This window comes from Oryzias latipes, chromosome 3, assembly GCF_002234675.1.
Source record: "Oryzias latipes chromosome 3, ASM223467v1".
NCBI lineage: Eukaryota > Metazoa > Chordata > Actinopteri > Beloniformes > Adrianichthyidae > Oryzias > Oryzias latipes.
In genome coordinates, this window is record NC_019861.2 from 26648944 (window position 1) to 26662636 (window position 13693).

General features: G+C 38.7%; 2 protein-coding genes across 2 annotated transcripts; both read right to left on the reverse strand.

Moving 5' to 3' along the window:
* Positions 1 to 403: 403 nt before the first annotated feature.
* On the reverse strand, positions 404 to 1345 carry nmb (neuromedin B). The gene is made up of 3 exons (XM_004067280.3): positions 1081 to 1345; positions 790 to 977; positions 404 to 695 (listed from the first exon to the last, which is right to left on the reverse strand). Exons 1-3 carry the CDS (start codon positions 1328 to 1330, stop codon positions 642 to 644), a joined length of 492 nt encoding a protein of 163 aa, XP_004067328.2. The 5' UTR covers positions 1331 to 1345; the 3' UTR covers positions 404 to 641.
* A 1618-nt stretch (positions 1346 to 2963) lies between these two features.
* sec11a (SEC11 homolog A, signal peptidase complex subunit) lies at positions 2964 to 7693 on the reverse strand. Its single transcript, XM_023953578.1, has 6 exons — positions 7451 to 7693; positions 6882 to 6991; positions 5290 to 5439; positions 4987 to 5106; positions 3687 to 3744; positions 2964 to 3572 (listed from the first exon to the last, which is right to left on the reverse strand). The coding sequence occupies exons 1-6, from the start codon at positions 7499 to 7501 to the stop codon at positions 3522 to 3524; spliced, it is 540 nt and encodes a 179-aa protein (XP_023809346.1). The 5' UTR covers positions 7502 to 7693; the 3' UTR covers positions 2964 to 3521.
* Between the last annotated feature and the right edge of the window lie 6000 nt (positions 7694 to 13693).

Consider the following 13693-nt stretch of genomic DNA (forward strand, 5'->3'; position numbering starts at 1 on the left):
CTGCAAATCTTCATACAAAGAGGCAGAGTTCAGAAGATATTGATTCCATGTGGAAATATTCAGGAAATGAAGAAGTATGATTTATGTAAGCTGCCCACATTTTTATTTATATAAGTGTTATTTTGAACTCTTAGAAACATGAAATGTCAGTGTCGTTGCACCTTTGTGCAGGAAAGTAATGGTTGATACGTTCACTGCTGGTTGTTTTTTTTAAAGTGTGCTAGTTTGAAAATTTTTACAGAACTCATGGGGTTTTGCTTTTATAAGTAAAATAGAATAATAAATCAAATTATTTTTTACTGATTAAACATTTAGAAATACATTTTAAATTCTTGCTGAGGGCAAGGGTGTTTTCTGTTGTGTTATTTAGAATTAGTTTAAATGCAGCACGTCACAGCCAACGCATTGCAAATAATTATTTTATTTCATATAAATAGCCAAAACTACAAAAAAAAGAAAGAAAAATAAAAAGAACAAAATGTGGTGAAAAAACTGTAATTGTTTGCAAATGAAAGATTATGACCGTTACAATAAATTACAATCATGATGAATAAAAGACTTGACGGTTTATTTCCCCTTTAGATTGTGATGCAGGCGACATCAGATCCAGGATGGTGCGCTCAGGTTTCCATCCTCCTGCATCACTTTCTGCTTTGCAAGTAATTTTCTAAGATCTTCATTAACAAGTCCGTCTCCTGAAACAGAGAACAGAGAGGAAACCTTGCATTAATTGAAGAGGAAATTCAAAGTTAAAGTAACAGACAGAAGAGGCTGTAGCTCCATCATCACCTCGTCTTTAGAGCGGCTGCCCTGCGTGTCCACATGCGCTTCCAGCGCCACGCGCAGGAACTCGTGGAATAGCTCTCCGAGCGCAGTCCGCTCCGTGGGGACGAGGAGATCCAGCGCGTCAGCACCCTGGTCCTCAGGTGAGGGCAGCAGAGGCGCATCCACCACACTCTTCTTGCCCATGAAATGTCCTAACCAAAACAAACGTCCAGTAACTTTCCAGCCTTGCGCGTAATAATAGCAGGAACTCAAATGTTGCCTAAGAATGAGGAAAATAAAATAAACTTTACTCACCCGTCGCCCAAAGATTGCCTCTTGGATTCACTTTGATTTTTGCTACTTTATTTCTAAGCTCCGTGAGGTCAAAACTAACCGCAGTGGTCAAAGACACGAAAGAAAACAACATAAGATACGTAAACAAGCCGCACTGGCAAACACCACTCAGTGTGAATCCTCTCATCTCAGCGCGGACTGCTGGACTGTCCTCCACAGAACAAACTTCAAGGGTCTCCTGGAAGTGATGAAGTGTTCGGACGCACCGCATTTTTATAGGCTCCTTGTCGGGGTGGGGTCTGTTTGTGTTGCGTGCGCCTTTCATTCAACCTGCACTGATGAAATCAGTCACTCTTTTTGTTGCAGCCTCCAATGAAACGTGTCTCTGTCTGTGCGTAATTTCAGCATCAGGGACTATACTTGATGAGCTCTTTGGGGTAGATTTTTTTCTCAGTGTGTGACACAATTATTTTATTTTAGAACAAACATTCTGGTTTCCTCAGGTTTTCTGTGTATAGCCTGTATGTAGCAGCAAGATCTAACCTCAAAACAGTTTTAAACACAGGTGCTCTGATGGTGCAAATACATTTGCTAGTGGTAACTTCATGCTCAACCCCCACCAATCCACCCCCAGCTCAGGCTCCAGGGGCAAGGCCTGGCCCCAAAGAGCAGCATGACATTTGGCCAGTTGCAACATGCTACTGTGGTCATCATCAGTCCTGGGAGGACAGGAGAACCTGCTGATTCTCACCGCTAATTTAGAGCTGATAAGACAGATGGCCTCTTCGTCACTTCAGGGTGCTAATGCTGAAGGTTTCGTGGAAGAGGTGTAGCTTCTGTCTTGCTCTTTAATAACCTTTCACATTAACACAAAGACTGAGATTTCGTAAAATTTGCACAGTTTTAATGTCAGTCTAATTAAAGGACCGGCGGAACATGGCAGCATCTCACTTCTACTCCTTACGAACAAAATACTGTTGCATTCCGACCCGTTTGTGGACACATGCATTGTTCTGTTCAGTTTGAATGGAAATCATTTATGCATGACAGGACTTCCTGGCAGTTCTAAGTAAATATATATCTAACCCTAACCCAGTCCTTTAAATATAGAAGTACTAGAACATTTGTTAATTTATAGAGCAGCAAATAGGTGGACTTTAAGTAACCAATACTTTCTCAAGGATTTAGAGTTTCTCAATCCTTAACTATTTATATATTTAACATTAGACCATAAGAATCATAGTAATACAAAAAATAATGACAATTACAGATCAACCTTAATATACAACTAGCTGTTATTTTGGCTTCTCTGTAGCACAATTATCTTTAAAGAATAGTGGGACTCCAATTTTTAGTGACATTACCACTGTTAACTGAGCAGGGGTCAGTTTATAAATTAACCTATAACCATTACAAGGTGAAAATAATAATGAAACTCTGCTGGTTATGTACTACGGCTCAAGTAAACAAATGTAGTCAAGCTCATTAAAAACAGACTTTCAGATTGAATCACATTCAAATCAACACTTAAAACACAAAGGCTGAAATAGTTCAGAAAACAATATTTCTTTAAAAATGTGGGCTACATTGATCAAATTCATACCACCGTCATTCAGGTTTAAAATGAGTCATGTTGAATTATTGTGTCCACATACGTTTCAAAACTTTTACTATTATAAATGTAAAATAATATAACTAAGTTTGATCATGTGTTTGAATGACTTGGAATTTAAAGACCGAAAAATACTTTAGAAATAACAGAAAAATAAGTATTTTTTTTTACAAGTAAATATTTTTTCTTTCCCTAATAAAAGCATAAAAAGTTCTATAACATTATCCCTTAACACCTTAACCAAAAACATTCTAACTGACAGGAATTTATTTAATAAATACAATACAGAGACTGCTTTAAAAGGGTCATTTTAATGAACGTGTTGTCTCAAAAAAACGGTGACACAAAACTTATTTTTTCCACTTAAAGATTTTTAAAGACAATATCACTCAGCAGAACAAGAGTGAACTTGAATGCTTGTTTGTAGCAATAACTACTGGTACTGTTAAACAGGGGCCAAAAAAATTAGACAAACATTTAATAAAATCATGTGTGGATGGTAACCAGGGTTTAGGTTTAATATTCATATTCAATTGTCATAAAATACTTCACATCCACCTGAAAACAATGACTCAACAACGAAAAACTGAAACGTAGTTTAATCTTAACAATGTGGCTTTACATTTGAAAAATAACAGATCAACCTTAAATTAAATCAAACTTAGTTCCCCACAAAAATATTTTAAAGCTCCAATTTTTTTTTCTGATGCAAACGCCCTATCCACTTTTCTACAAAACATTGAAACAAATGATACTAAAAAAGCCAGTCGCGCTTGACAAAGTCTAATGTCATTGTGTTTAGAAAGGCATGAGGTTTCCTGGACGTAGGCCCTGTTCGAGTGCTGGGACTTCACTCCCGGTGGACCAAGACGAACAGACCCAGCAAGAAGAGCACAGCGTACTACAGGAAGGAGACACAGTAAAAATAAATTACAGTCCATTCTTTACATTTCTAAGTCTTAATATTAAGGAAACCTTGTAAAATTAAATGATTTAACAGAAAGAACAAAGTTACCTTGAACTTGGGGTAATCATTCATGAGAATTGTGACAATTCCAATGTATGGCACAAACCTGGAGATGACAAAAATGGTACATAGATTTCTAACAAACAGTAACAACCTGAAATATTGAAGCTTACACCACAAAAAATAAAATAAAAAATCAATGTCTAAAAATAATGTTTTTGCTAGTTTAAATGATTTATTTACAAGATAATGTTGCTTTCTTTGTAGAGTTGTATGGATTATTAATGAGTCATTGGAATATTACCTAAAAAGGAGCAAAAGTGCACTCAGTTTGGAAATAAAAACAGTTTTTGAGCAAGGTACTCAAAAGAGAGGTTGACAAAAATAATCTTTCTTTAACCATTTAAAGCACGTGTCAAACTCGAGGCCCGTCATGTCATATGTGGTCCGCGAGAGCATACAAGTTTTTAATTTCCTAAAATGAAAAACAAAAATTGGTGTGTATTAATTCATATCTAGGGGGAATTGGACTTGAAATATCGGATTGGGCAACAATACATTAGGACTTAAACACTGTCCGCATAACCTAACCTGACAGAATCAAATTTCAAAGGATTTATGCTAGAGTAACAAGCAAACATGTTTTCTATCCAACTGTAACTGTCATTTAAAAAGTTATAATAAATAAATAAATGAGTTATTTAACACTAAGGAGTAGTTACGTTTATCTTTCATTACATTTAGTTACATGTATAAGTTATATCTGACCCTCTGAGGACAGCCAATATCCTGATGTGGCCCTCGGTGAAAATTAGTTAGTCACCCCTGATTTAAAGCAACTAAAATTACACTGTGGGTTTAGTGTGTATTTTATGTTGTGACACTTTTTCATCACAAAGATATTTTCATAGTCACAGAGCTGGAACACCTTGTAGCTGATGCTTCAACTCTCCTACTTTTTTTTTCCTGTCATGACCCAGAATCAAATTTTAGTTTGATTAGTTTTAAATTAGTTAAAATTTTTGGGTTGTGCATTGACAACACTGTGTCTTTGTGCTTCGTAACATTTTCCAAAAACCTTTAAACCTTAATATGTTTGTGTAGATCAGGAAACTAACCAAGAGCCGGTTGGTTTCAGTGTTGGTTTTTAAGATATCCCTGGCAAACCTGATGTTAGTTACCTAACAGCTAAGTGCTGCCTATAACAAGCAGAGAGATAGAGTTGGTTTGAAAACAAGGAAAACCCCTTGATAACTGCAGTCAAACAAAGGCGGCGTAACTAGTGATTATTATATACTTGATTATAGTAACTATCCCCTTCCCTCTTGCCTACAGAGAAGTTACATACCCCCTTGCTCGTCCCACCACGTCTTTTTTCTCCAACCAGTGTTGGCCCTGTTTGTACAGCCCTCTGTCATCAACCGCATTGTTGTCTCCTTTGGTCAAGAACTTAATGTCTCCATTTTCCCTGCGAACACAAATGAAACATGAAATTTCAACCACAAACAACAATATAGCTTCATATTTAATATTCTGTTTAAATAATCATTTGTGACGAGGTTCTCTGACATGTGAAAGAAACTCATCTCAAGACCAATTGGTGGATCTATCACACAAAAATCAAAATGATAAACAGCAATCTGAGGTTTACTTTTCATGAATCTTCAGTACTCTGTGTACTATTGGGATCTCTCTGCCTTCTATCCTGAACACAACAATCTCTCCAACCCTGATGGGATCCTCTACCCGATTGGTGAGAAACAAGAGGTCTCCTCTGTGGAATGCTGGCTCCATACTTCCACTGAAATGAAAAACAGGTAAGGAAAAAGTTAGAAAAATCTCTTTGCATTAATTACCATGAGACAATATACTTCGTTAATCAAATACAGTGAGACTTCCTTACTCTAAAGAGGTAACATTTTTCAGACTAAAGTAGTTTTGTTTCTGGCAGTATCTGGGGATCTCAAAAGTTAGGAGTTTTTTGTTAAGAGAGCCCAGGATTGCAACAAATTAAATAGAACCAAAGTTATGGGAACATCAATGCTAAACAAGTACAAATTAAAAAACAGTAAAAATTGAACAGAGAGACCAAAACCACTTAGTGGTAAGGAGAGAAGAGAAGCTGCGAACACAAGAGCTCATGTCACACAGGGAGACTAAAGACAAACCATCCTGCAAAACTTAAGATTCCCTGAACCATGCTGGACAGAGGAAAACCAGAAGAGAAAATGCACTCCCGTTCCTTCTATTAAATACACAAAAGTTATCAGTTGTACCTAAGAAAATTCCTTTTTAGTGGTTTTAACCTTTATTTTATACACAGCCAGAAATAAAAATGATTGGGTCATTTAGTGGAATATTAGTTTATCCCAACAAATCCATTAAATCCATCATTGCTGTTAATGAACAGTCTTTGTCTCATTAAGCGTACTGTGTATTAAAGGGCCACTCCGATAAAAACTTCTGTTTAATATGTTCTTGTGCCGTTTTGATCATGATGGAGGTCACATAAAAAGAAAATTGAGCTTAAAAATGTGTTTGAGTACTTCTTCATTCAAATCATTATGAACCAGGAGCAGACGAAAAATGCCATTTGAAAAAGCTTGAAGCTTTGACGTAGGTGTTGCAATCGGTGAACCACAAGCTCCCTGCTCCACTTCATTCTGATACATACACTTTCAGACATAGATCCATGTACGTCTTTGTTTTCCATGACTGAGCTGGCATCTGGGTGAAAACTGTACGGCTAGATTGCTCCTATATTGCTCACCATTTTTGTTGCACCAGTAATGTTAGGTTGATGTTTTGAGGGGCTATAAGCCAGGAGAGTTTTAGCCAACAGATGATGGGAAGCAGGGGCAGACTTACTTTCCGCAAAATTTGAGGCACATTTCTAATGAACTACTGCCGTTCTGCAGAAAATATATCCTAAAACAACCGTTTTTTTAATTTGTTTTTTGGCTAAAAATGGCCTAATAATAATTATTCTACTAGGAACGCTTTTACAACAGATCAAAAGATGATCAGAGTGGGACTTTACATTGATCAAAAGAAGATTTTTATTAAAATAATCTGATACAATTTAGCAACTGAATGGAAAAATTGTAATGAAGAGGAAAAATGATCTGACCCTAATTAATACCATCTTTTTTACAATGATAACGCACTAAAAGAGGCTAAACATAAAAAAATATATATAACAGTGCAGCAGAGAGCATAAAACACATGCTGCTTCGTTCTTACCTGAGAACAACTACTATTGGACTTTCACTGCCAGTAACAACCATCAGTCCCTTCCAGATCATCAAGGCAGAGGAAACAATCATACCAAAGTTCAGTACCTGGTAATAGAGCTACAAACACAAAAAAAGTAATTCTTCTTGTATGACACGTCACATTTTCAGCAAGTTTTACACACGTAAGAATTAGCCTTCTTTAAAATGAGTACATGGTCTTGTTGCGGTGACTTATAAGTTACATTACAGTAACTCAATCATAATAATAAAATTGTTGGCATACTAACATTTACCATCTGGCGACAAACTAACGGTCCATGTTTGTTTCAAAGAGGGCAACAGTTAGCTAAGTGTACTCACACTCACAGTTGCTGCTAAACGAAATGTTTTCGAAACATTTCTATAAATTATATTAATTTAAAGGGCAATTTAAAACACAAACGTTCACAAAAGTGTTCATATTGGAGGTCGCAGAACTGGTACGATTTCCGCACTGGGAAAAAGCACTCGGTGGCTAGCTATATTAGCATTCAGCTACAAAGAGAGGAGGTAAGCAACACCACGAGCGGTTCCTACCTGCCGCTTATTCATGCGACGAACATCGTCAAGGAAGTCTAACGATAACATTTTGTTGTTGTTGTTGCTAATGCTACGGTCTAGAAAAAGATGGAAAATTACTATAGCACATTTAAAGCAACGAGCATTTAGATGCGCGGGCGAGCACTGTAACTTGCATCCGAATCTTCCGGGTGCGCACTTCCGGAAGTCCCGCCCCGCGTTGGCGGTGTGTTGAGGTGTCGCTTTGAGATACGAGAACTCGAAGTGGAGGGAGTGGGGGATTTCTCAAACGGTTAAAACAAACAAAAACAATCAGACAACCGTTTCCTTCGCTTCGTCCTGTCTTCTCGAATGTCGAAAGACGTTAAAGTCCCAGTTTGATCATCTTTTGATCTATTTTCAAAGGGTTACCAGTGGTCTTTTAATTATGATTATGCCGTTTAAAAAAAAGACATAACCCAAACCGTCTATTTTTTGTAAGGAAATAATTTTAGGAAATAATTTCTGCTAAACAGCGGGAGGTCATTACATTTTTTTGCCTCTGAGTTGTGGGCAGGGCTGTTGTAGTAAGCCTGCCCTTACTTCCCGTCATCCTTTGTTTACACCCTCTCCCGTTAGCTGACACGCCCACACATTCCCATTGCAGTTGTGTTTTTTATTGCATACCTAAAAGTACATCCTTGTAAAATGGAATAATGTGCAATAAAGTTGATAAAAAAATAAATAAAAAAAGCCCTCACATTCCCAGCCAGGTGAAACAAAAATGTCGACCAATACCAGAGCCATCGAACTATACAGTTTTGAGCCAGCTCGGACAAAATATTTTTTGTCCCTTTGTACCTCTTTGAAGAAACAATACAATAATCTCACATCAAACAAATGAATAACTCCTTATCTTCATGGACAAATTCTCCTCTAATTTCCAAAAGAGACTGCAGTTTAGCATGTCAAGATTGATGACCACACAAATTTGTAACCATGCAGATCTTTCTGAGTGCTGACTCATCAGTGGGGATGTTACACTTCACCTTTTAATCCTGTATGTGGTACTTTTTGGGGAAAAGCCTGTCGTATATGAATGCTAGTTTTTCCCCGATTGAAAAATGCATATTGGATTGCTCAGAGAGAAAATTCTTAATGATGTCTGATATACATGAAATTGAAGGGGTGATGGTGAATGTAGTCAGTGGGTATGCGCCACAGGTTGGCTGTGAGTTAGAAGTGAAGGAGAGATTCTGGAGTGAGTTGGATGAGGTCATAGAGAGTTTTCCCAGAGGAGAGAGAGTTGTTATTGGAGCAGACTTTAATGGGCATGTTGGTGAGGGCAACAGAGGTGATGAGGAGGTGATGGGCAGGTTTGGTGTGAAGGAAAGGAATCTGGAGGGACAGATGGTGGTGGACTTTGCGAAGAGGATGGAAATGGCTGTAGTCAACACTTACTTCCAGAAGAGAGAGGAACATAGAGTGACATACAGAAGTGGAGGTAGGAGTACTCAGGTGGACTACATCCTATGTAGACGAGGTCATTTGAGAGAGGTTAATGACTGCAAAGTGGTGGTAGGAGAGAGTGTAGCCAGACAGCACCGCATGGTGGTGTGTAAGATGACTCTGGAGGTCAGGAAGAAGAAGAGAGGGAAAACAGAAAAGAAGACCAAGTGGTGGAAGCTACAGAATGAAGAAACTTGTGAGGAATTTAGGCAGAAGTTGAGGCAGGTCCTGGGTGGTCAGGATGAGCTTCCAGAGGACTGGGAAACTACAGCAGAGATTATCAGGGAAACAGGTAGGAAGGTGCTAGGTGTGTCATCTGGAAAGAGGAAAGACGGTAAAGAGACTTGGTGGTGGAATGAGGAAGTACAGGAATGCGTCCAGAGGAAGAGGTTGGCTAAAAGGAAGTGGGATGTAGAAAGGACTGAGGAAGGTAGACAGGAGTACAAGGAAGCGCAGCGTAAAGTGAAGAGAGAGGTGGCAAAGGCCAAACAGAAAGCTTACGATGAGCTATATGACAGGTTAGACACAAAGGAAGGAGAGAAGGACTTGTACAGGCTAGCCAGACAGAGAGACAGAGATGGGAAGGACTGCAACAGATAAGGGTGATTAAGGACAGAGATGGAAAGGTGCTAACAACCCAAGAGAGTGTACAGAAAAGATGGAAGGAGTATTTTGAGGAGCTGATGAACGAGGAAAATGACAGGGAAAGAAGGGAGGAAGATGTGGTTGTTGTGGAGCAGGAAGTAGCAGAGATTGGAAAGGATGAGGTTAGGAAGGCTCTGAAAAGGATGAAGAGCGGAAAGGCCGTTGGTCCTGATGACGTACCTGTGGAGGTATGGAAGTGCCTAGGAGAGACAGCAGTGGAATTTCTAACAAGGTTGTTCAATAGGATTTTAGAGAGTGAGAAGATGCCTGAGGAATGGAGGAGAAGCGTTCTGGTCCCAATCTTTAAGAACAAGGGTGACACGCAGAACTGCAGCAACTATAGAGGAATAAAGTTGATGAGCCACACAATGAAGCTGTGGGAAAGAGTAGTGGAAGCCAGGCTTAGGAAGAAGGTGGAGATTTGTGAGCAGCAGTATGGTTTCATGCCCCGTAAGAGCACCACTGATGCCATTTTTGCTTTGAGAATGTTGATGGAAAAGTACAGAGAAGATCAGAAGGAGCTGCATTGTGTGTTCGTAGATTTAGAGAAGGCGTATGACAGGGTGCCGAGGGAGGAGCTGTGGTACTGTATGAGGTCGTCTGGAGTGGCAGAAAAGTATGTCAGAGTAGTTCAGGACATGTATGAGAAAAGTATGACGGTGGTGAGATGTGCTGTAGGTCAGACAGAGGAGTTCAAGGTGGAGGTGGGACTACACCAAGGATCAGCTTTGAGTCCTTTTTTGTTTGCTATGCTGATGGACAGGCTGACAGACGAGGTAAGACAGGAATCTCCCTGGACAATGATGTTTGCGGATGACATTGTAATTTGCAGTGAGAGTAGAGAGCAGGTGGAGGAACAGCTAGAGAGGTGGAGGTTTGCTCTGGAAAGAAGAGGTATGAAGGTCAGTCGTAGTAAGACAGAATACATGTGTCTGAACGAGAGGGATCAAGGTAGAAGCGTTAGGTTACAGGGGACTGAGGTGAAGAAGGTGCAGGAGTTTTAGTACTTGGGGTCAACAGTTCAGTGTGATGGGGATTGTGGAAAAGAGGTGAAGAGGCGAGTGCAGGCAGGTTGGAGCGGGTGGAGGAAAGTGTCAGGAGTGTTGTGTGACAGAAGAGTGCCAGCAAGACTCAAAGGAAAGGTGTACAAGACAGTGGTGAGACCAGCTCTGCTCTATGGGTTAGAGACGGTAGCAGTGAGACAGAGACAAGAGGCTGAGATGGAGGTAGCGGAGATGAAGATGTTGAGGTTCTCCTTAGGAGTGACCAGGTTAGACAGGATAAGGAACGAGTACATCAGAGGGACGGCTCATGTTGCCTGTGTTAGCGACAAAGTCAGAGAAGCCAGACTGAGATGGTTTGGACATGTTCAGAGGAGGGATAGTGGATATATTGGTAGAAGGATGTTGGAGATGGAGCTGCCTGGCAGGAGGGCAAGAGGACGGCCAAAGAGGAGATACATGGATGTCTTAACAGAGGACATGAAGTTGGCTAATGTTAGGGTAGAAGATGTCCATGATAGAGTGAGGTGGAAAAGGATGATTCGCTGTGGCGACCCCTGATGGGAAAAGCCGAAAGAGAAAGAAGTCTGATATACATGTCATTTAATGGTAAATTGAAAACTAAGTGTATTCACAGTTCACAGTAGTGTTGTTTTTGTTCTTCGTTATATTTTGTAAAATTACCAAAACTGAAAACAAAACTTGTGCAAGGTAACATTTATTTTTGACTTTTGGGTCTTTGGTCAGGCTTACCCACGTGCCTTTGGAGCACCACGTAATTATTTATTTAACCTAATGGCAATATTGATCTTTTATAGCCTTTTTCACTTGCTCATATTTTTGCAAGAATAACTGATTTGAGTAAATTGACAGTTACCTTGAAAATAAAAGATTTCAGCTCTGCATGCAGTACGTGCCTGATGCATGAATGAGCAAGCACAGGAAAAACGGCAGGTGTCTACACCGCAGAGTTGAGTTACTCATTAACCTCTTTTTCTTTTATTCTTTTTCTTTCTAAGCCAATGGCTACAATCAGAATCCACAGTATAACTGTGTTTAGAGGCAGATTTATGCAATGTGAAAGAATCTATAGCAAAAAGGAGCAGGATGCATACACAAACACACTTGACTGACCAAAGGCTACAGAGGAAAACACAGCGGTTCACTATGGTATAGTGTGAAAAGTAATGACCAAGGACTTACTTATGTGCTAGTAGGTCGTTAAACCTATATTGGAAACCACACATTTCTACAAATAATGGCAAATACTACATATGCAGAGTTCATGCACAGATTATGTCCATTTTGTTGTTTTTCAATTATTGACAGTATCTGTTTCTCCTGTCCTGAAGTCTATGCAGGCTGTTATCAGGTAATGTTAACATACAGATCACCATGTGATTCTTGATTTTATTTTACTTTAATCTAGCATACAAAATTCACGATTCACAACACAAGTCATGTGAGATCTATGAATGTAAAATGCTTTGCACTCTTCTGGACAAGAGGGTCGTCCCACTAATGTTGTTCAATTGGCGTTAAAACTGAAAAAAAATACAAAATGTCACTTTCAACTCGTTAAAGGTGAACACTATGTTAACCAGAAATAATTGAGAACAGCTTACCATAACCTTGATGAACTTGATGATTAAAGTGCAGGAAACAGACAAAATGCATAATATCTCTTTGATTGATTTCAAATTACAGGGAGATGTCCAAAATAGATGTCCAAAACATCTACACTGCAAGGTTGATATGAACAACCCTTTCTTCTTAAACTGATGTTTTTAATTCTTTTATTTTATTTTAACAATCATTTGCATTGTGTGTCTTGTTGTTAGGATTTATATGTTTAAATTATAAATTATTTCATGTTTTCCACTGCAACAAAATATATACAAAGACAACACTGATTGCATGTTGATTTAGCCTTTAGGGCCTGTGAGAGAAAATACTAAAAGATATGTATCAGAATGGCATTATTTCATAGTCAGCAAAACCTTCCTGTGACACGACAGATTAACACGGCAGTAACGGTCAATTTAGCAACCACTGGCAATGTGCGACTTTTGGAAGAGTGGAGATAAAACTTATTTCCAAATGTCAGCTAGTCTGTGGCATTTAAGAATGTGTGATCCTTTTCATTTAATCTGCCTAAATGGTCACAACCACATTGGCCTACTGATGCTAATTGAGGTGAGTTAGATACAACAATGTGAGGTCAGAATTACTGCTTGTTCACACTACACTGCCCGGCTTGAACGTCTTTTTTCCCTCTTCGCTTTTTACTTGATTTTCTCATTTCTGTTCTCGCTGCGTATATTCTAATACAGCCATGTGCATTTTGTTTACATTTTCTATTTTTGCCAATAGTCCAAGAGCCATAATAAGTGTTAAAATTGTCTAAAGGAATCGACTTGAGCCTATTTTTACTTGTTGGTATCTAATGGAGCCGAATGTGAGTTTGAATGCTATAAATGTGTTTAAAGTGCTCAAAATTTGCATGCTGAGTAGAAGACTTTCATATTAACTTAACATTAAATCTTATTAAAGGTAATGAGAATCACTTTGCCCAGACTGTACATGAAAAATTTCAACAGTTAAGGACTGACAATTCTTTCATTTTCTGGATCTTATCATGGGTATTAATGCTTTACGGCATTTTATCAGAGTTACTCACAATGAGGAGCTGTGCCAATACATCTTTTTGCTGTAATTTTTCCATTTCTTTCATAACTTTAGTTTTAAATAACTTACAGGACATTTCTGAATCAAAGTTTTTCTCATTTCTGTCCCTGCACCACTTAAGTGTTTCAGATTTTTTTTTTTTTTTAAGCAGTTCCAAATTTTCTTTTGTTTGCTGGTGTTGAACATGATTCTGCGCTTTTTCGGCAGACTTAATAAAGTCGTCTTTCTCACAGTAAGAAGACACTAATCTCCTTGGATGGATTCATTTGCTTGTTACGTAATTTTCCACTTGCTCATGCTTTTTACTCGTTTATTTTTCCATGAGTGGCATGGAGATTGAGCTAACAGCAGGTGGCAGAAGTGCTGTGCCATGACTGCCCTAATTTTTTTCCACATTGGTGCCATGCTGAAGTCACTGACCAAACAAATGAAAGTAATG